This window comes from Pezoporus occidentalis, unplaced genomic scaffold (genome assembly GCF_034315485.1).
Source record: "Pezoporus occidentalis ecotype Australia unplaced genomic scaffold, CSIRO_AGI_Poc_V1 ctg104, whole genome shotgun sequence".
Lineage (NCBI taxonomy): Eukaryota > Metazoa > Chordata > Aves > Psittaciformes > Psittacidae > Pezoporus > Pezoporus occidentalis.
In genome coordinates, this window is record NW_026912822.1 from 92,571 (window position 1) to 118,692 (window position 26,122).

The 26,122-nt window shown below is 50.9% G+C and overlaps 2 protein-coding genes across 6 annotated transcripts; one reads left to right on the forward strand and one right to left on the reverse strand.

The window, feature by feature from the left end:
• The first annotated feature begins 1,007 nt into the window (after positions 1-1,007).
• Positions 1,008-4,765, forward strand: LOC134162841 (protein Wnt-4-like). Its single transcript, XM_062617132.1, has 4 exons — positions 1,008-2,272; positions 3,102-3,245; positions 3,418-3,545; positions 4,259-4,765. Exons 1-4 carry the CDS (start codon positions 2,023-2,025, stop codon positions 4,763-4,765), a joined length of 1,029 nt encoding a protein of 342 aa, XP_062473116.1. The 5' UTR covers positions 1,008-2,022.
• Positions 4,766-5,129: 364 nt separating this feature from the next.
• ACRBP (acrosin binding protein) lies at positions 5,130-20,292 on the reverse strand. 5 transcript variants are annotated; one of them, XM_062617163.1, is made up of 10 exons: positions 20,232-20,292; positions 18,860-19,072; positions 15,437-15,531; positions 15,218-15,320; positions 14,695-15,097; positions 7,036-7,168; positions 6,635-6,814; positions 6,364-6,531; positions 6,203-6,289; positions 5,130-5,639 (listed from the first exon to the last, which is right to left on the reverse strand). In XM_062617163.1, exons 1-10 carry the CDS (start codon positions 20,254-20,256, stop codon positions 5,526-5,528), a joined length of 1,521 nt encoding a protein of 506 aa, XP_062473147.1. In that variant the 5' UTR covers positions 20,257-20,292; the 3' UTR covers positions 5,130-5,525. The 5 variants fall into 5 exon arrangements, with proteins under 5 accessions (XP_062473147.1, XP_062473133.1, XP_062473125.1 ...); XM_062617149.1 differs by lacking the exon at positions 20,232-20,292 and adding an exon at positions 19,916-20,225; XM_062617141.1 differs by lacking the exon at positions 20,232-20,292 and adding an exon at positions 19,866-19,980.
• Positions 20,293-26,122: the final 5,830 nt, after the last annotated feature.

The window sequence follows — 26,122 nt, forward strand, 5'->3', positions numbered from 1 at the left end:
CTCCCCTCACACATGTGCACACACCTGCCTGAGCCTGGCTTTTCCATGCGTGCCAGAAAAGGAGAACATGGTGGCACTTAGCCCATGAGCCCCAGAGCATCCCTCACCCAGGTTCACTCACCTCACCAGGTCTCAGTGCATCAGCCCACGAACTCCATCTCCCCCTGCCCAGGTGGGCTCACACCTCTGCTCCTCACTGTCCCTTGGAAGCTCAGCTTGTGGTGAAGAGCAGCGCAACCCCTGGCATTTCCTCACAGCTGAGTCTGTAGCAGGTAAGACCAGATTAATGGGGTGTGTGTCGGAGGCTACACCCTGGTGCTGCAGATCCCAACATGCCTGCTGCCCCGGAGAGCTGACTCCAGAAATCAGGAACAAGGACCCAACAGATCTAGGGATGCAGGTTGCTGTGAAGGCAAGGGGAGAGGTGGAAAGCGTGCTACAACAGAGGGGCTGCTCGGGTTTGAAAGGATGACTATAAACCCTAGTACTCTTCATACCTCTTTGTGCAGGGAAATGTGGAAGAGCACAGCAAAGGGAGGCCATGGTGGAAGAGCCATAGCAAGGCTGGAGCAGCCACGCTTCACTTTCTGAATGATTCAGACAGGAAAAGCAGAACCTTCTAGGCTGTGAGGAATTTCAGCCTCCAGGATGGTGGGGACGGCTGGCACTTCCCAGGCCTGCTAGGGAATGACAGGCTTGTTTCTCCCAGGACATTCTGGTGACACAATGCACATTTTCTGGGGCTCCCAGGAGCTCTTAGGAAAATCCTACCCACTGCGAAGAGGGGCAGCCCCCTCATCATGCCTGCTTAGGAAAAGGGCAAGGACTGAACCTCTTGCCATGGGGAAGAAAATGAGTGGGGTGGAGAGAGACCTGCAGAGAAAGAGTTAAAAGAGCCAGGGAGCAGCCAGGCTGTGTTTGTTTGCTGTGGCTGTGTGGGCTGCAGGGTAGAAAAGAAGAACCTCCAGCCTGGAGGAGGCAAATGAGGGAGGGTCCTCAAGGATGGTGGCTGGGGATGAGGGAGGCTGCAGACCTTCCCCTGTTTGCTCCCATGAGCTATCACTGCAGGGAAACTCCGTCTCTCCAAAGGGCTTGGTGACAGAGCAGTGATGAGCTGATGGGTCTAACAACTAGTTTGGTGCTGCCAGGTTTTCCTTGTGTGGAAGGCTCTGCTGTTGGCTGGGGGTCTGGCTGCTTCCTGCTGATGGAGTGACTTGGCTGTGGATGAAGACAACCAGATCGACTGCTGACAGAGACCAGGGCTCTGACACTGAAGCTGTCCCCAGCCATGTGAGCTCCCTCTGACAGATGCCTGCCCCAGACCCCAAGTTCAGAGCCCTCCCATGATGCTGCCTGAGCTGTAGGTAGGGAACAGCACCAGCGTGGAGGCTCTTCAGGGCCAACCTGTCAGGTTTCTGTGGGATATCAGGTCTTCGATGCTGGCACTGCACACCAAAGCAGCCCACAGTCATTGCCCAGGGTAGGGGCTACCTGTGTGCTGCACTGCTGCGCTGGAGCTGCTGTGAGAGCGACTGTCGGGCAGAGGCAGTGGGAGGCCACAAGAGGGGATTCAGGTGCTCTTGCACAGTGGATGAAGTTGGAGTTTCACCAGGGACAGGATGGAGATGGTGTGGCTGTACGTGGTGCTGATCCTGGTGCAGCACGTCCTTGCTGTGACCTGGCTCTAAGTATGCTTTGTACTTGTCTGGATTGGAAAGTCACCTGGGGAGGTGCTGTCTCCCAAGAAAACAGGCAGATCTGTGAGAAAGGGTGGAAGAAGGAACTGGGCAGCCCAAAGGCAGCCCATTAAAGAGGGGCATCTCTGGGATCATGAGGGGAAGGGACAGTGAAGCTGGAGAGGTGCAGACCAGGATGAGAAGCAGGAATGTCCAATTTGGTACAGACAAGAGGCAACACATCCCCTTCCCTGCTCCATTTCTGCTCTAAAATAAGGCTACAGAGGGCTAGTCTACAGAGGGCAGACACAGCTCGGGCTCTCTCTTATCGGCGACTGACTCTCCCATGCCCCACAGGTACCTGGCCAAGCAGACTTCCCTGTGGGTGCTCCTCCGGGACCCCAGGGCCTGCGAGAGCCTGGCAGGGCTGGTAGAAGAGCAGGTCCGCCTTTGCCAGCGGGAGGTGGAAGCCATGGATGCGGTGAGGCGAGGCGCAGAGCTGGCCATCGAGGAGTGCCAGCACCAGTTCCACTCCCGGCGGTGGAACTGCTCCACACTGCAGGGCCTGCAGGTCTTCAGCAAGGTGGCCATCCAAGGTCAGTGATGGGGAGGCGGTGCAGGGGGTCCCTTCAGTATGTCCATGGGATCTCCTTGACACACTGGCTCTTTTCGTGGGCTAGTGTGCCCAGAGTGGCCAGTGCCCTCCTCCATGTACTACCATAGCTGTCAACGCGCAGCAAACGGAACCAAATGCATGTGTTATTACAAATATTAGTATTCTGGCTAAACTTTTCCTCATTTGTCCCGATTTGGCTTTTTGATCCCATGTGGATTATTGTGGGTACTAGCTGGTGCAAACTGGTGCAGACTGACCAACCCAGCCCTTTGGAGTAGCAGCTCCAATTAAACCTTTTGCTCTGCAGCTGCAGTCCATTTTTATTGCAGGCCAAAAGAAAAGGATCTGCCTATGCCCCCAAACAGCACTGAATAGATTTTGCATGTGTTTGGGTGGGAAGAGCCATGCACAGAGCTATGAGCAAGAGTCTCTTTGGCTCCTAGGCACAAGGCAGCCGGGTCCTCCCTGACAAACCCCTCTGTGTGGGAGGCTCAGACCCTGGCATCCCCCACCATGGCTTCCCTTTCACTTCTCCCGGTGGCTGATGAGTTGTCTCCCACAATGGGACACCTAGCCCAGGAACTGAGGGTGTCAAAGGGTCCCGAAGGACCCCACAGAGCCGTCTCCCTTAGTGGTCCAAAGCTTTAGAAACAGCATCACCAGGCGAGCATCCTTACAGTGATTTCTCCTGAGCAGTCTCCATCAGAATACATCTTCCCTGCATGCAATCGCAACCTCTTTTCCCTTGTGCCGTGTCCCATCAGTGCCTTTCCCCCCGCAGACTGGTGCCATGTCTCTCCCCACTGCAGGCACACGGGAGCCTGCTCTCATCCACGCCATGGCCGCGGCCGGCGTTGCCTTTGCTGTCACTCGTGCCTGCAGCCGCGGGGGGCTGGAGAGGTGCGGATGCGACCGCAAGGTCCGAGGAGTCAGCCCCGAAGGTGAAGGAGGAGGCTGGGGGCAGGGAGGGGTGGCAGAGGAGAAGGTCCATGTAGGAAACCCTCACTTGGGGGGGGGGGGGGTCACCTCCCTTCTCCGCAGCCCTCAGCCCTTTAGTTGCTCCTCCCAGGGCTGCTGCTGCTTTTTCTCACGGCTGCTTTCCCTTTGCGGGTTCCCAGCGGTCAGGCTGCTCTGATAACCTGTCTTACGGGGTTACTTCCTCTCAAGCCTTTGTAGACAACCCTGAGAGGAGCCGCGGTGCCTCCTCCAGCCGAACGCTGATGAACCTGCACACCGATGAGGCTGGGAGGAAGGTACGGGCAGGAACAAGGGCTGGGGAGCGAGCCTGGCTTCAGCGGCTTCTCCCTGGCTCGGTGGAGCTCGGTCCCGCCCGCTTACCCTGAGGAGCCGCTCGGGACAGCCATGGGTCCCCAGGGCAGGTCTGTGTCCTGCTGCCTTTTCCCAGCCCAGCACTGCGCTGCTCACACCGAGCTGGCTCCCCTCCTGTGTGTGTGGGTCCCAGCCTCCCTAACCCACCTCTGTGCAGAGTCTCCTTTTCCTCACAGGCCTCAGCCGTGATTTACCTTTCTCGGCCTTTTTTGCGAAGGAAATGGATTTCTCCATCCTGCTCTGAAGGGCTTCCCTGTTCCTTCAGTACCTCCTGAATAAAACCACCATCTTCTGCAGGGGACACTTAGATCTGGTCCTCTGAATGTCCTCTGGCTCTGGGCAGATCTGTTCCCATCCCCACAGCCCCATGGGTCACAGCAGGTCCCCATCTGTTCCTCTGCAGCAAGGATTTCTTTTACATACCCATCCAGTTTCCATAGAAGGGGGTCCCTTCTCTTTCAAAATGGCTTGGCTTAAAGAAACTTTTTTGCTCCCTTGCCTTGCCTTGCCTTCCCCTGGTCCCTTCCCTTCCCACCCCATGGAGGTGTGTGGGTACAGTGGCTGCTGCACCTGCAGCCATAGGAACTATGGGTCAGGGTGTCCCAGGTCTGACTGGCAGCTGCCTCCTGCTCCCCAGGCTCTCCTGGCCCACATGAAGGTACAGTGCAAGTGCCATGGCGTGTGCGAGGTGCACACGTGCTGGAAGGTGATGCCTCCCTTCCGCAAGGTGGGCAACATCCTCAAGGAGAAGTTTGAGGGCGCGACAGAGGTTTACCCCAAACGGGTCGGTTCCCACAAGCTCCTGGTGCCCAAGAGCTCTCGCTTCAAGCCCTACACAGCTCACGACTTGGTCTACCTGTTGGCCAGCCCAGATTTCTGCGACCGGGGCCCCCTGTGCGGGGTCTTTGGCACCTCGGGCCGCCAATGCAACCGGACCTCAGCAGCCATGGATGAGCTCAGCAGCCATGAGGGACAGCCTCGGGAGGGACATGGGGAGCAGGGGAAGGCGTGGGGAGACACACAGCCTGGGGGGGAGCGGAGGAGGTGTGGGGTTCTGCTGTCCTGGCAGAGAGGAGCCCCTGGCTCCAGGGGTGCCACCCCTGTGCTCCCCGCATGGCACCCCCTTGGGGTTTCTGTTGTTTGAATTGTTTTTCCAGAGGGAGGGTGGGAGAACACAGGCGCGATAAACCCTTCAACTTGAGAAATAAACCGTCTGCAATGGAAAGCCAAAGGTGTATGTCAGCTCCTTCCTGGTGCTGCATTTGGGACTGGCTCTGCTGCTTCCCATGGGCTGGGAGGAGAAAGGGCCCTCCCATGGAGTCCTCATGCTCAGGGGGATACATGGACTACAGCAGGTGAGAAACACCATGGTGCAGAGCAGGGGGGCATAGGGACCCACCTTGGACATCAGAGGGGTCACTGAGTGGTGTAATAGAGCAGTGGCATCAGAGAGAATGGAGTGAGTTAGGTTTATGGAAACAACAGGCTCTTTATACATTGTTGGGAGATCTCCTAACTGGTATAGACCTGCAGGGAGGGAGGGAGGCAAGAGGTGGTTGGGATGTCAGACAACGATGCTTGGACCAGAGACTCTAAATCCAGGTTCCCAGGGCTGATGCCTTCTCAATGCTCAGCTGCTCCTTTGGCTGGAGAAAAATGTTTCCAGGGGTTCCAGCAGGTGCCACAGTGACATGCTGTTGAGTGAGGCTCCCATCATGGTCTGCTGCTGCCCCTGGTGCAGAGCAGATGCTTGGAGGGTGAGATCTGGCCATGATGAGCTGCCATAACCAGCAAAGGGGTCTGGGAAGAGCTGTCCAAGCCTATCCAGGGTACTACGTCCCACCACAGCCCCAAAGAGCCTGATGGAGCCCTGTGCTCCCTGCATATGTCACTGCTACTATGCATCACCCCCTGGAGAGGTCGAGGAACCTCTGGCGCCACAGCTCCACTTCCTCCTCTCCTTCCTTCTCACTCAGCACCCGGTATGTCTTGTTCCTGTGGCAGCTGCGGCGAAACACCTGCAAGGACAGCCTGAGCTCATGGGACTGATACCACTGCCCATCCCTCCCGCAGGAAAGGAGGATCTCCGTGATGGATGGCATATGGAGGCTGGGATGATGAGGGCACGAGGGGGAAAGAGGGGAGAACCAGCAGGGAAGAAGGATGAGGGGCTGCTATCTAAATGTGTGTTTAGCTGAGATATGGGCTAGTGCTCTGTGCTGCTCTTGTGTGTTTGGGTTTTGTTACCACCTAGGAAGCACCCAGTAGATGAGGGAGACATTCCCCTGCAGGGATAGACAGGGATACCCAGACAGATGGGGGCCTCCCCACAGCTCTTCTGTCTCTCAACATTAGTGTCTGTCTCTGATGCCATCTCTTACAGCATCTGTGCAAATCCCATGGCCTCAATTACATGCCAGCTGCGCTGGGTCACTATTTGTCACCCCCTCCAAACACACACAGTTCTGTCCTGCTGGAGGGAAAAGCAGTGTGCCTGTGAGTCCTGCAGGGACTTGGGCTGGCTGTGGAGGGACCAGTGATGGAGAAGGCTGTGTAAAGGGAAGTGCAGGCTGCTTCTTACCCTCTGGTTTTTGAGGCTCTGCTGGAGACACTGGTGGCTTTTGAACCCGCAGTAGCTAGGGTGCTGAATTCCATCTGAGTCACAGATCTGGGGGGAGATGTGAATGAATGCCAGAGGAAGAAGAGGAGAAAGAGGGATGGGAGTATCCACTGGGCACCCACCTGGTTTGGGACACCTCCATCTTTGAAGGCACTGTACTCTGCCTTCAGCCAGAGGGCCACACGAGCGTCCTCACAGCCATAAGTGGCCATCCGGCTGCACCAGTACTCTGCCCTCAGCCCTCTGAATACCTCTATGCCATGGTAGTCTGAGGTCTCCGGGAAGCTGGTCTGCAAAAATGGGATAAAGAGAGCTATGCTTCTTCCTCCTCTCCCCATCACCCAGCCTAGGCTCCTCCTCAGAGGCCGGCAGGACATGCAGCATGCTCAGTACCTTGTTGCTTGCAGCCTGGTGCTGGGCTGAGATCTGAGGGTTGATGTAAGGGGAGAAGCTGCCTGTCTCACAGTGAACACGGTTCAGGGTATGGATGTTTTGACATTGCTCCCTCTTCAGCGAGCAGAAAGCACAATCAGGACACAGGTTCATGTGATGCCGCCCGAGGCTGTCACACACCTAGGGTGGATGCAGTCAGGAGGTCAGTGGGGAAAAGGGAGACTGAGGAGCTCCCATATCCCTGGCTTGGAGCTTGCCTCCCTGGTCACCAGGTCAGCTTCTCCCAGGAGGTGGCACCTGAAAGGACAGTGCTGCTGAGCTCTGGCTGCCCAAGGACTGTGTTCAGCGCTGCAGGGAGCCCTGCACCCAGAGAGAGTCAAGGTGGACATCAACATCTTTACCGAATCTCCGAACCCAAAGACGCTTTCTTCCATCTCCTTCCAAGCCTGAGCGACCACTGACGAGAGACAGTTTCCCTCCAGCATTGCATAGCACAGGATCATCACTGCCTCATCCGTCTTCAGGGCTAAAAGGCTGACAGAGGAAAGGACAGAGGAAGTCAAATCTCACCTCTTGTCACGAGCTGAAGAGAGACCTTTAGTTAAAAACTGAAGGAGGAAAAACAACCCCAAGGCAGAGAAAAATAAACGTTCCCAAAGAAACCTGGGACTCTTGGCCAAGCTGCGCAGAGAAATGCGGGTATCTGCAGAATATGTGCACATGGAATGGGCTGCCCAAGGAAGTTGTGAAGGCTCCATCCCCGGCGGTGTTCAAAGCCAGGTTGGACAGAGTCTTGGGTGATACAATTTAGTGTGAAGTGTCCCTGCCCATGGCAGGGGGTTGCAACTGGATGATCTTAGGGTCCTTTCCAACCCAAACCATTCCGTGAATCTATGATTCTATGGTTCAGGAGTATGTGAGAAGGACTGGACAAGGAGCACAGCTTAAGAAACCTTCCCATAAGGTCCTTTTTTGTCCATCTGGGTGTACACCAAGGAGGTGTTAGAGGTCTGCTGAGTGTTGACCATGGAGGAGCTTCATTTGGGTCTGGAGTATGTAACTTATTAAGTCTCCCTCCTGCTTGAACCAATATATTTGTCAGAAGGGGGAAAAAAACTGGTGACAGTGAATTAACTGTTCATCCAAACCAACATGGGAAACTAAAAGCAGAAGATTTAATGCCAGCGGGATAAAGACATTTCTCATTTCTTAGGAACAGTAGAAATTGTAGACATGGTAAAATGGTGCCAGTTATCAGTAATGAAGCGTAAGAGGTAAAAATGCTCATTTGATATTTGTCTTCTGTGTCTGGAAACAAAACCAGTGATAAATAAAGCAACCGGTTTAGTTCCTGATCTTTCAGAAAGTAAGAACAGCAATTGCTTATGTTAAAATGCTCTTAAAATCCATACATGGGCTAACCTGTATGGAGAAGTTTTCCTGAGAGTAGCTTAAACTTTCTGGAGACCTTCAGGCTAGCATTAGATTTTCCAAGGCCTGGAAAACTTTCACCTAGGGTGAGAAGCTAAAGAAGCTGTACTTAGCTGAGCACAGACGCTAGTGGGTGGCCATTCAGGCAGTCAGTCAGTATGGGGATCATCTGGAAAGTTCTTTTCATTAGCAGATGGAACAGCAATGACTTCTAGTGACTAGAATTCGGGATGAGATTCATTCAAACCAGAAATTAGCTGCATTTTCCTGTCACAAAGGGTATCTACCATGGGAGCAACTGATGGGGTGGTTTCTCCACAGCTTGGAGACTTCAAAAAGGTATCACAAATTTCTCTTAGTAGAAGGCCACATGATGCTGTTTTTTCTTCAGGGCTCATCAGGCAGGGCTCTCCATCCTGTACGGAGCAGGAAGGCCAGGGTGAATGATCAGAGTAATAGCCAGGCCTGAAGGCTAAAAGAGATCAGCCTCCCCGCTGTTAAGCTCTTGCAGTTATGTGGTGTGTGAAGAAATGGAGATGTAAGGAATGACTAGAATATGTGAGATATGTGAGAGTCATACACTGCATGTACAGGAACATAGCGATGCTTGGCATTTGCATTGAGTTTGGGTGTGCACTCCCATAGGAGAACATGAGTGAGCATTAGGGTTACTAAGAAGTTTTGTGAACCTCCTTAGTGCGCACCTCTTTTTGTGCATACCCTGCCATACACCGTGGATGAAGGAGCTTACAGCATGTGCTCTGTACTTGCAGTGAGTCAGAAACAAGTGATGCTGTACCCAAACACTAACCAGCAGCAAATGAGCCTGTCAGAATCTCTGAAGGCATCTCTCTCTGCTAAAAGAGAACCTTGAAAGTCTTAGTCATGGAAAATATGAATATTAGTTTTTTCTTTTAAAAAGGCATTACAGTCAAGCTTGTTTTATCACAGTGCAGCAGATGTTGCTCTGAGCCTGCATCCAGGCAAGCAAAGACGTTACTTCAGCACGCCATCCTGTACTGTACTGTGGACAGCCTGCAAATGGTATTCTGTAGATACAGACATGTGAACAAATTACTGCGCTGCCAGCCCACAGCATGTCAACCACATCCACTGGAAAGCTGAGGACAGCTGAATACCTGGAAATCTACATCTCCCAAGCTTGTGCATCTCTTACTGCAATGCGCCACAGTGTGACCAAACTGGTCAGAGGTTTGTGAAAGTAAGGTCTGAGTGCAGAGAGGACAATAGAATGCAAACTGAGGAGAGCAGTGACATGCAATAATTCTTCCAGGAAAAGTTGAAAAGAATTAAAATGTGCCAGTAAAACACAGAAACAACCCCCCCATATCCTGTATCCTTACACAGCCTATAAGATCCTTTATGTTCATTCCTCCATTCCATGGCTCCACATGATACTTTTAATCTAGGGGGTATTTTTGTTTCCTCTGTAAACATTCAGACCATTTAGGATACCAAGAAGAACAGGAAGTTTTAAATTTAGACCAAAAAGTCTGTGCTGATCCCACACTAAATCCTGTCTAAGCTTGTTCAGTTCAACCCTCTCAGCATTTTGCTGTGACTGGGAGCTGAATATTACTGAGAGAAGAACCAGTGACAGCCTCCAAGGCACACCTAGCATTCCTCTTCTGTGAAGGATTGCTGTTTGTGTGTGGATTACCTGACACTGACAGTTTCTCTCTTTAAGCAGTTGTAACCCAGGAGAACAAGTGCTCACTCCACGTTGCTGATAAATCTGTGACAGCCAAAGGGAGTCCCTGCCACCACTCAGATGCTTGACTGCTTAGGAGCAGTTGGAGTTTCACCTTCAAGATTTGGTAAACTGGCTGGGGCATCCTGATGAGACTCACACATTTCAGTTAATGACCCTGATATTATTCCCCAGACTCCTCTGAAAGAATTTACCCACAAATATGTCACTAATGGCTATTGTTCCACTACTTGCTTGTTATCCCAGCGACACATTGTGATTCAATTGCTTCTTCATCACACCAGGATGATCGGGCCAATAAAGCGAGAGGCATATTCACAGTCATTAAAGTGATATGAACGGCTCTGGTGTTTTCATCACTGAGGTATTAAAAAAAAAAGAAGAAAAACTGTCCAGCGTGCTGTACTTTTTAAGAAACAGCAACTCCCACTAAAAGGGTTTAACAGCCTTTGCTTTCTCCAGCACACGTACTGGTCCAAGAAGTGTAGCCCAAACAAGACACAAATAGATTACAGGCAAAAGAGGCATAAAAGGGAACTTTTCTATAAAGAGTGCTTCCATAAGTAGCGATGAAACATCTGCTGAGTGTTGATGACCTACTTGTTCAGAACAGATGCCAAGTCAGATGTGGGCAGGAGCCTCTGCTGCACAGCAAACTTTAGATTTGTAGACCACATTTGGTATGATCAGCTCTCGCATTCCTATTCACTACCTTCTGACACTTTGCTGTTGACCCTATATGCACATGAATTGTGTCTGTAACATCCACTCACCCACCCACCCAGGAAACTGAGTTGTGCCATCAGGTTGAGGTTACCAAGAAATTCTGTTGCCCTGTCTGCCGCATCCTCCTCTATCTCTGTTCTCCATCTCTGTTGTGAGGCTTTCTGGCCTCCTCAAGGTTACAAAATCAGCAGCTGGTTTACCACCTCTGGATGAGTGAGATGCATCTGTATCATCCCCGAGTGACAGCCAGTTCCTGAAAGCAGCTGAGAAGTGTCAGAAGAATGGGTCCACCCCACATCACCAGACCCAAGGAGAGATCCTGGGCTCCTCCCTTGCTTGCGGGCACCTGGAATCCACAATGCCGTGGCACTAGCTACACCCCAGGGCTGTCCCTGGTTTCTCTCCTAGCGATGCCCAGCACCCTGGCACTGATCTTCAATGTAAACAGCCACTCTCCCACTGCTGCTGCCTTATGGCAGTGCTGGGGCTTTGGGTCCCATCACAGTGGTATTATAGACAAACAGTATGGACCCTGCAGAGTATAACAGCACTGCTGCTGGTCCCCTGTAGTCATTGACATGGTGCTGAGTATGTCAGTGGATGTACATAAGTTTCACCATGCATCAGGGAAAGTCATAGGTCTAAAGCAATTTTCTAATGCAAATCCCTCCCTAGCTTGGTACCTCTGCACATTGGTGGCCTAACCTGGAAAAAGCCCAGCAGTTACTTGGAGGCAATTTCAAAGGGAATGTGAAAAAATGTAATTAAGAAGAATCTGTGGGCCCAAATCAGTAATTGCTCAAAGGCAAAAAGAGAAGAAATCAGGTAAAAGCCTGTCTTGCTCTAATATCTCAAGACACGGAGTGACACACACACAGAGCCTACTTCAGCGTATCTCTGAAGAGTGCTAGGTAACAACATCCACCTTTCCCTCGTCATGATGACAAGGATTTGGGCCATTAACTTTCAGCTGCTGAACCTCTCCAATATTGGCTGGCTGTGTGAGATGGAGTGAATACCTGAGGCAAGCAAAAAAGATTATAAGGAGCAAACAGCAGCTCTCTAGCACTTTGTAACCTCTGATTTAGGGCAGCTGCTGCAGGAAACTAAAACCACTAAGGAAATAGCCATTCTTAGCATTTTCAGAAACAAAAGAGATCTTGGCCTGCATGCCAAGAAGACAGGCAGGCTGGATAGGTACCTGACAGATCAAACCCAGAAAGTAACCTGACACAGGAGCTATTGGGAGGATGGGGATGTAAACACATCTCTCCTGCTGACCTGTTCATATTGCAGTCCTTTACCTCTGCCCCTGAGACACTGAGAGACCCCTGCTTTGAGAATCCCAGAAGCCTGGGAGCATTTGAATTTCATCTAGCCTGGTGGTGAGAGGCAAACCTGCCTTGTTACGATCCCCCTTTCACAGTTAGTTGTGCACAGTAGCAATAGTGGGACACTAAACTGATCCCTGGGCTCACTGAATGGTCAAAAGATACCACTACATAATCCCCAAGTCACAGCTAGTTCCTGAAGCAGCTGAGAAATGTGAGGGGAATGGGTCCCATCCTGCACTACCAGACCAAAGTGAGAAAAGGAATTGCAGACAGGTGATGATGCTAAGTCTTAAAGAGTGGTGTTTTTCTGGGGATGGTATTTTTAATGAATGGTCTGATCTTAAAGCTGCTGGGGATGAAGTACATAAGCAACACAGGAACTGCTTGGAGGGGTAAAACAGGAGGAGGAGGGTGCAGCCACTGGGAGGGCTCTGCTCAGCCTTGTTGGAGAAGCTGGGCTCATGAGCATCCACACACAAATACCAACAGGGTGCGGGCTGTATCCAGGACAGCCCTGACACTGCGAGAGGTGTAGGGGTCGCAGCAGACAAACAACGCGCCAGCAGAAAGCCATGGGGAAAAGGGCAAATGCAATTCCTGTGTGCAAACAGAAGAGCAGGGGAAGGAGGTTGAACTCCTTCTGCACACCCAACTGCCAAAACCCGTTGCTGAATGGTGCACGCAGAGCTGGAGCGTGTGGATGTTTTGAAAGGACACTGAAAATTGCCACAGAAAATGAGAGCTGGATGGGCTTTACAATGGAAGAGCCACAGAGCTCTTTTTAGCAAGGCTGAATCATCCTATATAGGTAACTTTGTGGAGAGGAAATACTTGGAAATAAATAGCTCATTAATTGTGGAGCAGAAAGCACAATAAGGACTAGAAATGGAAAGTAAGTGCACTAAGAGACATTTCCCTCCCATAACGGCTCACTGCTAGCAGAAAGACCACAAAACAGTGCTGCAAATTCCTCACCTTGTTATACTACTGCCTTTGGCCTGTCTCTCTCTAAAGGTCATAGCTGGCTTCAGCAGGTACTATGAAAGCTGGTAGAGCTACCAGAGCAGCCACCACAAGCAGGAGCGAGGAAGAAGGGATCTGTGACCTGCTGGACATAAGACCTTAGGGAGGACACGCAGCCCTGGTTTGTGCCTGTCACAGCCCTGTGCACCTTGCATTAAACCAGGTGCTGAATGGCACCTCTGCACGGCGACCAGTCCCACCCAGCACTGCTCCTCTTGCTGGAATGGAAATGCCTCAAAGCATTTTGCTCTTTTTTTAGGTCACGCATTGAAGTCCCTTTGCGAGGAAGCAGGATGTGGTGAGCAGCAAAGCTGACAGGCATGGTCTATCTTGCCTTTTAATCCTCACTTGGGTTTATGCTTTGCTTAGCATGATTGATGGGGCTCGGCTGCCGGGTTACAGACACACAGTCAGCTTTAGGGTCTTTGAGAAACTCTGCAGCAGCATAGTGAGTGTCATCTGCAATCACAGCAGACCCGCAGTAATCCCAATGTAACTTAATCAGAGCAAGGCTCAATTTCAGAGGCAGGGAAAATGAACATGTCCTCAATGAAACGGAATTTTGCCTTAGAGTACATACACAAGAAGAAGTTCGTCAAGCAGTAAATTAGGAATATAATAGGAATAATATGAGGAAGTAGGATGACAGAAGTTACAGCCTTGCACAAGGACAGTTACAGCTTTAACAATAGGATGCAATTCATTTTTACATGCAGAAGTGGGAGCTCTGGTTAACTGTAGTAGCGTGCAGTGTGTTTAATAGACCCCACAGATGTACAGTGGTGCACAAAACGTGTGCTTGCAGGAACATCACTAGCCAGCAACAGACTTGAAAACAGCATGATTTCTCTATGAAAGGTACACCTACACAGCATTTTTGTTTTTCCTCTTGGCAAGGAAAGTAATCTTTGCAACTCAGTCAAAGCAAGTGATCCTCAGCTACAAAGGACTAAATGATCAAAAAGTAAATTTGAATGAAAACAATAATCCTTTTGCAGGTCTTTTCTGTTTGGACTCACCTCAGCTGCTTGAGGACAGAGGCAAATTGATCCTAGCAGATCACCTGAGAAGAAATCAAGATGCTTGACAAGCTCCTAGAGCATCCCTAGACCAGAGAATCTAAGAGGGGTGTGTAAAAGGATTGCAGTAAGCTGGGCTGTCACAGGGCATGAAGCTGCTTTCAAAGCCAGAACCTGGAATCAGAAACTCCTTAAGAAGAGCAATGCACAGGTCCAGAACACAGAGACATGCTCAAGGAGCAGTAGTGGTCCTGCACAGCCAGGAGCAAGGCCCTGTGCTCCTGGCTCTGACTTCTATCCCAGGGCTGCTTTTGCTCTACCTGGGTGAGGACAGAGCACTCTGCAGAGCAGAAACATCTGCTTCACGTTGCACAGTGAGATATGTTTACCCCAAGGAAGCTATTTCTGCAGGTCACCCAGATTGCCAGGAGTTGGGAGGATGAGAGCAGGAGGTGGTTGCACACTGCAGATGACCACAGGGTGGGGATACACCTGCAGACGAGAAAGCCCTGCCTGCAACAAAGGCCTATATCCACTTTGCTTAGGATGCAGAGGCAATAGCATTGTCAGGAGCTAGCAGTGCTGGGTCACCCTCTCCCTGCTCACTCTGCGCTGGAGGAGGGGGCTCCCCGGCCGCAGTCTTGCTCTGTATGGGTCATCTTGCTCCAGAAAGCCTGCCTGCACTCACCAGCTGAGGGCAGGAGCGTGAATACCATGTGCCGGTACGCATTAGGACATCCCTGCCCGGGTGGCATGTGGTACCCTGGCAGGCAGGGAGATGGGTGCTCCCCTTACCTGCCACGGAATGCCGTTTCCTGCACCTCCTCCTGAGGGCTGCCTGTTGTGCTCTCCGAGTCTGGCTGGGGGCTGGAGTTCAGAGAAAAGCCCTCCCTGCCCACCTGAGACATCTCCAAGTCGAGGGCCATGTGGATCAGCTGCCAGATGCCCTTCTGCAGGTGCTGCTCCCAGGCTTGCTCTGGCTCCGGAGGGGATCCCAGCCAGGGAGGCACTGGGGCAGGGGTAAGTGGGACTGGCAGGGTCAGCCCCCTGCCTTGCTGGGCTGTCGGCAGCTTTGTTGTGCTCAGGGCAAGGTTCCTCGGCACTGGTTTCTGATTTGAGAGCGCGTAGGAGTACTTCAGGAGAGTGTCCACGCTGGCGCGAAGCAGGTTGTCAGCAGGCAAGAAAGCTGGCCCTGGAGCTGGGGAGAGAGTGGGATGGGGGTACTGAGCCAGCCAGAAAGCTGATGTGAGGGGGGAAAACAGCTATGGGATATCAGCAGGAGAGCAGGGATACCCAGCACGGATAGGTGCAGCCATACCTTCTTCTGCAGGGGAGCTTTCGCCCCTTGTCCAGGAGCCCCCTGTGTGGGTTTGCCCCGTCGGGAGAAGGCTTTTTGGAGACAAATTCAGGCATGGGATTCGCTGAGCAGAGGAGAGAGGCAGAAACATGAGTCCCACTGTGCTATGTTCCCTTCCTCCTCACTCCTTCCATCTCCCAGGAAGGGGTTCCCCACCCTGTCCGGAATTTCGCACCACACCTTGATGTAGAACTGGTGTGTGAAGCAGCGGTACTGGGCGAAGTGGCAGAAGGTCTGAAACCACGGTGATTCCTGGAAGTCAGAGCAGACTGGCCCTGGAGAGAGGTGAGAGACAGATGTGGGATGAGGGCAGGATGCAGGCTTGTTTGTCCCATTGGGCTGGGTGCAGCAAGAGGTGGGGACCCCTGGACAGCTGTTTTCAGAGCAGCTTGTGCTTGAAGCTATGCCTCCAAGTGGAGACCACAGCCTTGTGCTACTGCAGCTCCCAATCCCAGGTGACACATGTACTTTCCCTCCAAACTACCCGGCTTTTCAGTTTGCCCTTCTGCCTTTTTTTCACATGGTTATCTTCCCTTTTACAGAGACTCAAACCTGCTGTTTCCAGTTCCTGATAAAGACTCTATTATCAGTCCTTGAAGGATTTAAAAATAGAAAAAAGGCAAGCAGAGATGTGATGGGTTAAAAAGGTGGCTGGAGTGGGCCTAACATCACCGGAGGAGACAACCTCTTCAGGGCAAAATAGTCTGACATTGATTCCATCTGTGCAGGGGATGGAGCAAAGTCCACAGGGCCAAGATGCCACTGGCAAAGTCTGTGCCTGTACACACATGCACCATAGTCTTGACCAGCGCTGCTGACACTACTGGCTTAAAAGCTGCAGCTCTTCCTGCAGGGATTGCAGAATAGCTGAAAACCCTGGTAGGTTTGGGGAGGGGGTAATCTTGTGCTCTCTCTGCTCACCGCCAGCCCGTTCCACACACCAAATGGGTTAAGTGCTGGCTGAGGCAGAGCAGGTTAGTAGTGGAATTGCACTGCTCTCCTCTTAGTTGCTTGTACACCATCTTTTACACCGTATGCACTTCTCTTGGGCTAAGCATATGGATTCACTAGCAGAAGTAGGATTTCAGGTATCCACCAGGATCCCAGCCCAGAAAAGTGCCCAGATTGTAGGGGACATGCCAGATCCCCACTGTGCCCTTTGCTGATGCTCTGTGGAATCTCTCCAGGATGTGGAGGTATGGACTCAGCCAGTGCAATGCTCTTCTGTGCGGACTGGGAGCTGCAGAGTTACACTCCATCACACAGCCACTGCTTGCAAAGGAACATTGCTGCCGTTGGGCAGGGCAGGAAGCCCAACCACTTGCTAACCCCACTGTTAGCCTGGCTCTCCCAGCGTTCCCAGCAGTGCACACCAGGCCAGACTTGGAGTATTACAGCTTGCTATATCCTGCCAGAAACCATTCCTGTGCTGATACAGAAATGTTCCATTTTGGTGTGGAAGAAGAAGAAAAGCACATTTTCATTCCAGCGTCTGGGAAGAGAAGGAAAACTTGACACAGATGAAATTTCCCGTGGGCTCTCTTTGCTGGTCTCTTTATTTCCATGATGGTTCAGCTCTCTCACAGTCTGTTGAACACTGATGACATGGCCTGACGAGCAGCTTGCCTCCTTTAGCACTGATCCCTCTTTTCTCTCATCATCTCATCTCCCCTATGGAAATACTTGCCTGGCTTTCAATCCTCTGACTTTCCTGCCAAGAGCAGCCTTTCCCAGCAGTAGCTGCTTGGTTTAATCAATATTATCTTCTGCCTTCTTCCTCTGCTCCTCCTGCCCATGTGGTTGCTGGTTTGCTGCAAACACCTACAGCTTCTGCTGGGTGTCAGGAGGCCTCTGGGCTTTGTGGCCAGCTCACAGGAGCTCCCAGCATGGGGGAAAAGGAAGGTAATTGGGGCAATTAATTAACAATCACTAAAGAGCTGGAACCAGCCAAGATGTTTGCATGCACTCAGCAGGAAAACATCTTCCTGAGCCATCTTCCACAGCAAAGAGTGTTAAAAGGCTTCATGTAGGCTTCCCTTGTTTGAAAGGCAAGGTAACTGCTTTCCTCAGCACCACACCTGAAGAGGCTCATGAATACTTGGATATAGACGGCACTGCCATTTTAGCTGTGAGGATGCTAGAGACAAAACACATGAGGGCACGTGCTCTGCTGTGTCTGCTCATCCGCTCAGCCCGGCCGCAACATGCGCCAAAGTAGCCCTAAGGCTGGAAAAAAGGGGACTATGGAGGGGAATAAAGTCTGCAGATGGGGGTGTGGGGCTGAGGGATGAAGGCAAAGAGGGCATCCTGCAAAATTGTCACATCTCCTGGAATTCCCAGGTGTTTCTGCTCTTGGCACCTGAGTTTCCAAAGGCAGCAGTAGTGGGAACGTGTCTGGATATGCCAAAAAGTGGTGCTAGGGTGAAGGGCATCACCAGGCGAGGAGCCATGGACAGATGGTGCACTGGAACCCTGGGTGCACCTAGTACCATGGCACTGTAGATCGCAGGTGCCCGCAAGCGAGCGAGGAGCCCAGGACTCATCCCTGGGTCTGGTGATGCAGAGTGGGACCCATTCCCCTGACACAGCTGCAGAAACAAGAAATAGTTGCCCTCAAGCTGCAGTCCAAATAAGCACAGTTGGCTGATCATTCAGTTCATTGACGTTCATAGCTAAATATAAAGACATATTTTTTATGAGAAAATTGGTCCTATTTTTTTTTTCCTCTGAAGAAAAATACAACAGAAGTAGTCCCAAGTTTTTCAGCTGCACAGATATAATTATGCCACTTAAATTCTCTGATGCAGGGGTGCAGGGAAAGTATCTCTGCAGAGATTTAAAGGGTGCTGTTGCTATGGCGCTTTCTGAACTGGGATGTTTCTTGGCTCCTGAAATGTTTAACACTTAAAAAAGCAGCTTATCAGCTCAAGCTTTCTTAAAGGCCCATGAGAGTCTGTACACCAAGCTTCTGTGTTAAACCCCACATCAAGCTGGAAGCAGGCAGTCAGGTTGCAACATGAACGGTTGGGAAGAGATGATGAGCTTCAGCAAGCTTCAGAAAACCGTGGCCAGTTTTTTGCCCCACCAATGGAGATGTGGAGAAGACAAAGAGCTCAATGAAGGGCCAACAAATTGGCCGTGCTTTCAGCCCATGACCCGTGAAGAGAGTTCAGGGCAGCTGTGCTTCTTCAGCTGGGTGAAGAGGAGGTGGGAAGGTGACTTAACAGCAGCCCACAAGGACCTGAAGGAAAGCTACAAGATGACAAAATCAATCTCTTCTTGGTGGTGCCAGACAACACAAGAGGGAAGAAACTGCAATTCCTGTTTGGGAGGTTAGGAATGCCCATTAGAAAAAGCTTTTTTTTATTCCAGGAGAGCAGTGCAGCACTGGAAGGGGTGCCCAGAGAGACCACAAAACCAAACTCCCTTGAACAAAACCAGGGTGCTCTAGTGCTGCAAGTGTCCTGCTCCACACTGGACTTTGGGCTAGAAACCCCAAACCAACCCATTGCAACTCATCCCCATCCCCATTCCCTCAATCCCGGGTCGTTCTGCGGGGCATAGAAACAGCAGGCACTGCTCCAGGAGGAGCAATATCCCTACCGTTGGGGACACGGCCATGGTTCTCCTCTTGGTCCAGCTGCAGGATGATGGGGCTGAGGCAGCCGTGTACCTGGCGCAGCTGGCAGGACACCTCTGCCTTCCAGGGGGGCTGCAGGTGGGCGAAGAAGAGCCGGTACTCTCTGTCTGACAGAGGGCTGCCCGGAGCAGGACTCACCGGAGGGGCGACACAGGACATGAGCAAGGCCAGCAGACCTGGGGGAAATGTAGGCTGTGCTTAATCCTTCTGCATGGGGACAAGCAGGGAGGGGAAATGAAAGAGCAGCCTGCTCCTGTCTGCTGGTGGTGAGTGGGGCATGGGGTATCAGCTCCATCACCCCTGTTTGCAGGGCGCTGGGGGAACCAGGACCCCTGGGAAAAACGAGAAAAGAATGAACAACAAAAAAACAGAAGAAAAAAAAAGAGAGAGAAAGAGAAAAAAGTAAAGAAAAAAGAATAAAGGAAAAAGAAAAACAAGAAAAAAGGAAAATGTTTTAAAAGAAAAAAAAAGAAAAAAGAGAAAAAGAGAAAAGAGGAAGAGAAAAGAAAAAGAAGAAGGGAAGGGAAGGGAAGGGAAGGGAAGGGAAGGGAAGGGAAGGGAAGGGAAGGGAAGGGAAGGGAAGGGAAGGGAAGGGAAGGGAAGGGAAGGGAAGGGAACGGAAGGGAAGGGAGAAGAGGAAGAGAAGAGAAGAGAAGAGAAGAGAAGAGAAGAGAAGAGAAGAGAAGAGAAGAGAAGAGAAGAGAAGAGAAGAGAAGAGAAAGAAGAGAAAAAAGAGAAAGAAGAGAAAAAAAGAAAAAGTTACAAGGAAAATATAAATAAAGAAAAAAGAATAAGAAACAAGAAAAATAAGAAAAAAGGAAAAATTTTAATAGAAAAATAGGATAAAAATTAAAATGTTAGAAGTTGGGAGTTTGGGGAGTTTGATTTGGGTAGAGGAGAGAGATTTTTACTTTTGGTTTTATTTAGTTTGAGGGATTTTTTTTGGTTCTTCCCCTACAAAAGCCTTACTTGCCTCGTGCCTCTGGAGGCACCCACAATGATGCAGGCTCTGCTCCCACCTCTGTGAGCTGCCCACTCCACCACACCAGGGGCCTGAGCCCCTCCATGGGGACATCCCTCCATCTTTTCCCTTCTCTCCTTTGCCTTCAGCTGGGTCCTTTCCCACTGCCTCCTGCACCGCCCGCAGGGATGCTCTGCCCCAGCCCCATGTCCCTCCAGCCACCCTCCTGGGGGAGGCAGAGCCTGTGGTCCCAGTGGGGAGGTCTAGTGGGGCAGGAATGAGGGGTGGCATCAGCAGGGGCTTCCAGCCTCCCTCCAGCACTGCCTCTGTGGTGGCCCAAAGAAGGTGGGCAGGGAGCAGGCAGGGGCACTCACCCACTAGGCACAGCAGCCTCAGCATGTCTGCCCCAGGCCTCAGCACTGGGTTCTCCTTGGTGGCCCGGGGCAACGGTGGAACGAGAAGGAGGTGGTGTCAGAATGAGAAGGGAACGACATCACAGCAGGGCTGGGGAAGGGCACGTGGAGGGGGGCTGAAACACGCGGCTGGGGGGAGATGGGCACCCCATGAGGAAGGCAAGCCTTTGTGCCACTACCGGGACAAGGCAAGCAAGGGGAATGGGAGCCAAGCAGGGAGCTTGCCCCTCTGCTCGCTGACACAGTGGGGGCTGGCAGCAACCTGCAACAGCATCTGAGGCATAGCCAGGCTACTCCTGTGCTGAGAGTGCCCCCAAAGTTGTACCTTTGGGGTACCTTATGTCCCAAAGCATTTTGTGCTCTTCTGCAGGGGAAAGGCAACAAAACCTCTTCCAACTGCAAGGGATTGAGGACAACCCCCCGTGCCTCCCTAGGTATGCATCCCAGCACTGGCTTCCTTTGGGATGCAGGGGGAAGATGGCTTGATCTTTTCTGGGCAGCCGTGCCACTTTCTGACCCCCCATGGAGCACTCGCTGATCTCCCTTTGCCTCCAGCATGGGTGCCCTGAGCACCGCTTTCTGCATGGGAAAGCTTTCTCAGGCAAAAGTGGGAATGGTGCCAACAAAAGGGGCTTTGGGACCACCAGTGCAGAGGTGCCCAGAATCCCCAAGGGCTGAGTTTGAGGGACACCCACACCCATGTGCCCACGCTGGTTCTTACTGCAGAGACCAATGCGTGGGGCACAGACACAGCGACCCACATGTGCACGCTGTCGATTGCCACCAACGCAGCACTTCCCATGGCTGGGCACTTTGTGATGTGAGGGGGAAAGACACGACCATCACCACCACGGGCAAGCAGCTGTCAGGGAGGTTGGAAAGAAAACGCCTGGCACAGCAGCTACAAGAAGTGCAGCCGTAAGCAGAACGCAGGGCAGCACAGTGGCTTTGTGCAGCCGCTGCATCACCCCACAGCCTCCGCTTGCCTGGGAATTGGCACCCTTACAAAACCGAAGAGGAGCTGCAGGCAAAACAGAGGAAGTTTTCGCTGTGTAGCAGGCTGCTGCTGAAGGAGTCACTTCTAACATAAAGCCCAGGAGATTGGAGCAGTATGCAGTGTATACTGCAACACATGCAATGGCAGCAGAGTGCTGCGGATGCCCTGGCCGTGACTGCAAGGCTGGCACACCACCTGCCTGTCCCCTGAGTAGCCATACAGGCTATCACAGTGAAAGCTCAAATCACTTCAGTCCATTATACAGGTGTCTGGCAACAGCACGTGGCTTTGCTGGTCCTTGCAAGAGACAAGCTGTGGTTTGCTGTAAGATGTCCTGTTGGAAGGTAACGTGTCTGAGAAGCTGGAAGCCTGACCATTTATCAACAGCATTGAGCTTTAGGATGGTTTTGCAGCTTCTTAGAAAGACAGAGAGCAGGAGAGATCTCCCAGCCACCTCCTGCCACTCACATTAAACCAGGCAATGCCGCTGGCACTTGCAAATTATAACCAGTTCCTAGTCTTCCATTGCTTAGCTTAAGATATATTGCTTATTAGCTGATGTTAGACAACTCCAGGTCCTTCAGCTGCCCAGCTCTGTTAATCCCCTCTGCTCCCCCATGACAACAGAGCCCTGGCTGAGTTCTTGCGCAGCTTCCCAGAGTTGCTCAGTGCTGACCTCAGTGCCTGATGGAAATACATGATGTAGGGAAGCACTCTAGTGTGTCATGTCACACAGTGTTATTAATGTTTGGCAGGTGCTGGCTACACAGCCCGTGTGTACATGTGCCAGAAAGAGATTTATGGCTTATGAAAACAGGAAACAAGAACGAATGGACCAGAGTCCCTGGGCATAAACTGAGAACTCAAACATGAGGCAGAAGATGAAGGAGCTGTCAGAGCTTGATGCTTGGTTGGTGCTCTAAGTAGCAATGCCTGTGGGAGCTACTGTATAGTTGCAAAGAAAGTGATTAGCCATGTGAGGACAGGTTGGCCACTTAGTACTTCTCATGCGCTGTGGCATGCCCTGCATTTGGTTCAGGTTGTCTGAATCCTTCAAGGAACTCTTACGGTCAATGCACCACACGCATTGAGAAGCTGGTCTGCAGCGTGCACCCAGCAGGCTTGGAGACTGCGAGTGCAGGAGGCACTGCTGTGCTGTGTCGTTCAGCCTGGTTTGCTGCTGGCTATGGGGCACTTGTGTTTTAAGCCACCACAAAAAAAAAGAAGTCATTTCTGTGGGAAGAACAGTCCTTTGGACAGGATGCATCAGTGCTGCAAGCTATGGGGGAGTCTTCCTTTCTGGTGCATCAAGCAATGAGAGGGGTCAGTAATGCGCAGCACAGCGGGGATGTTAATCCAGTATTTGCTGACTCCCAAGGGTTAACTTGGCACCTTTAAGCCTTCATCCGTGACGACGCAGTAGAAGCTGTGTCGCTTTTGCACTGAAGCAGATTTGCAATCTTGTTCTCAGAACCACCATGAAATGGAGTTTCCTGCAGATGCTGTTCCTGAGCTGATGTACACAGTTGTAAGCCCCAGGCCCACAGTGTACCTGGTGCCAGCAGCAGGAATGTGTAACAGCAGGATAACAACTCGCTGGAGTTGTGTTTTCCGTGTTGCCATCTGATTGCTGTGTTGCTTCTGAGCTTCGGAAGAGCCTGTGTGGTTTGTGAGGGACCACCTCCGGCAGACAAGCTCCTCTTGCAAGTGAGCCTCGTTCTCTTACTGCGGCTGTTTCACAGCACTTCCCACTCTGTGCGTTCCACCACAAACTCCACCAGCAGCAGCAATGTCTGAAAACCGGGCCCCTGTGCCCTGGCCTCGTCTGTGTTCAAAGCACAGGCCCCACCAGCAGCAATAAAGTCACAAGAAAAACCAGCTTCAGAGCCAATGTTCAGCCATCTGCCCCTAAATCAAGTATCCTGGTGGGGGAACCTCAAGGAGAGGCAGAAGATGGCAGTAGTAGGCTGAGACGTGGGACAATGAAGCCGCTGGCTAAACAGCAGTGCCCCCCCCAGCACCTACAAGAGGTGGATTGAGACGTCCTCCAGTGCTGCATCTGGAGGATGCAGAGCTGCTTCTCAGGAGCATGCCTGGGCTCTAGACCAGCTGCCACCTGGTGCTTAGGGCAGAGTGGACAGCCCAGCCAAGAAGCCGTGAGAGTCATTGCACAGCAACTGAGTAAAGGTCCTCTTCCAGTTCAGCTCTAGGTCTTTCATGAAGAATAGACTACTTCAAGAGCCCTATTCAGAACACCTTCATCCTGGTAGCTATGGGCCTGTGTGAAGGGATGGGGGTACCAACCCCCTCAGACAAGGGCTGAGTTCTCCATCTCCACAGACAAAAGCGTCAAAGAATGTTCTGATTTAAACCATAATGCTACGAATTGCTGACTTTAATCACAGGTTAAACAGTCTTCATTCCACATTTGTACTGTATTTTTGTAGGTTTACTGTCACTGGCTGAGAGCTATGTGATATACTGATAAATATAGACTTTACATTAAAATTGGCACTCATTTTAATTTGCTGGATATGTTAATCTATTCACATTTATTCAAGCACTGTACAGTTATAACATGCATTAATTCAGACAATTTACATTTTATTTTGTTAGGAAATAGTGAATGAAGCAATTTTTTACTTGTCATTTAGAAAATGGAATATTTAATTGATTGCAAAACCAGCATTTAAAAATGGTTTCTTGAATTCATGAGACAACCTCTAATGGAGTGGATTCATAAAAGAGTGCTCGACTGAACTGCTCTGGTCTTTTCAAGGACTCGTTTAGTGCAAGAACAACCTGATCTAAGCACAAGGCTATTCCTAGTGAGAGCAGGGGCTTGGTCTACAGAGCTCCAGAGAGGTCTCTTCCCACCTAGATCTTCCCATGGTAACTGAATGGGTTCTTCCAATGACTGGATTCTTCAGGCTTTTGGAGTGAGGAGATCTCATGGGGTCAAACTTTATTTTCTTGTTTGCTATTGATGTGTAAAACAATAACTCCAGCCTTTTCTCCTCCCAGCCTGGTGTTGAATGAGTTATTCCTTCAACGGCAGCAATCCAAAGCACTGAAATTACATTGTACATCTGCAAAAACAGACCAAAGTGGGCAACTTGCTGAATACTTTTTCACACTAGGCTTTAGGAGTTGAGTGTTTGCCATGGGTTTGCCTGTCCTCAAGATTAGGGCAAAACCGTAATTTTTAAACTAACTCTCCCATTTCTTTCATGTGCTCAGAAGAGGAACCATAAATTAGCAGAAATGAAGATGCTTGGCTATTTTTACAAATGAAATGCATTTTATTTGATAAAAGCATCTATATTTCTTCTAATACTGTAACTGTGAGCTCCACTGAAGAAACGTTCACTTTCCTTTGGAAAGCAAGATGGGACATTTTGTTTCCTTCTGTCAGTCCTTAACTGTTGTAATGCTGCAGCCTGCCTTGCCTTTTGCTGCTGCTTTAGAGCAGTCAGGGATTGCATGCACTGCAGATATTGCCACTCGGCTTGCCAGCATCCCCCCAGTTTGTCCTCCTGCTTCACACAGCAGAGAAAAAGCAGCGCTGTGGTTGGTTATACAAAGGAGAACGGCTCAGGAGCTGTCAAACCAGCCAGGTCTGCTTCGTACAGGCCCCTTACGCTTGTTCTGGAGTTTGGATAATCACACTAGGTTGAGTAATCTACTGATGAGCACTTGGTTCTTGGCCACTGTGCCTTGCCCTGCTCCAGGAGATAGGAAACGTTAATGTTCCTGTTGCCAGTTTGCCAAAGACTGTTCACTGGGCTCAGTCACTTTAGTGTCCTGCTGTGCTTTAGCTAAAAATTCACTTAGGAGAATAATTACACATGCTTCATATCCCTCCTTCCTGGGACTTGGAGGAACTGCCACCCATTTCTTAGTAGATGTGTGAGGGGAGCAATCCTGCTGTCACCACTTCTCAACCATGTATATCTGCTATCTTCAATGAGAAACATCATGGGAGGACCTGGCCCTATTTTCAGCCAGTATAAGCAAGTTATATCTTAGGAATGCTCTTCTTCTCTGCTGTATCTGGAGATCTTTGGACTGACTTGGCCAGTTCTTGAATCAAGCCTTAAGATCTTCAGCAACATCACCTCTCACCTGGAGCTGCTTCTTACCCTAGCTTGTTCTGCCACAGAGTGTGATGCTACTCAGCATATATCTGACCTGGTTTAGGACTGACAGCAGCCCTACTTTGAAGTGGAAGCTGAACCAGGTGACCTCCAGGGGTACCTTCCAATTCCAAGATATATGTATTTATATGCAGTAATTGTCTCACAAGAATTGATCCCCCAAAATCAAGTGAGCATCACTGAAACACAGCCTATAATTGAGCCTCAAATAGCCTGCCGAAGCACAGAAGCCTTAGTCAACATGTTCAATAAACAGTAAGATACTGGCTACCACATGGCTCTGAGCGTAGAGCTGGGTAAATAATACCTTAAGAGAATTTAATGACAGGCTGAATGTTGCTGAGCTAGGGTACTAGTTTAATTGCTTGCTGTTTGGAACAAGAAGGTGGTCCCACTGGTGGAAGGCAACAGATGGTGCACATCACACAACGTACACGGTGGTGGCAGAGCCCAGGGAACAGAGCTTGCTGAGTGCATCTGCTTGCTGGAAAGAGGAATACTTTGCTGAACAGCAGCATGAGCCACACTTGCCCAGCTTCCTAGGAATGGTGCCCACAGTTGGGGCAAACACAAGATAAACCGGTCACCTGAGTGCATGGTCAATTGTTATTAATAAGCGGACTCAAGAGGCCAGCAAAAGTCTTCTCTCTTGTCTTCCTGCATGGCTCCAGCTTCCTGAAATCCAGACTTGACTTTAC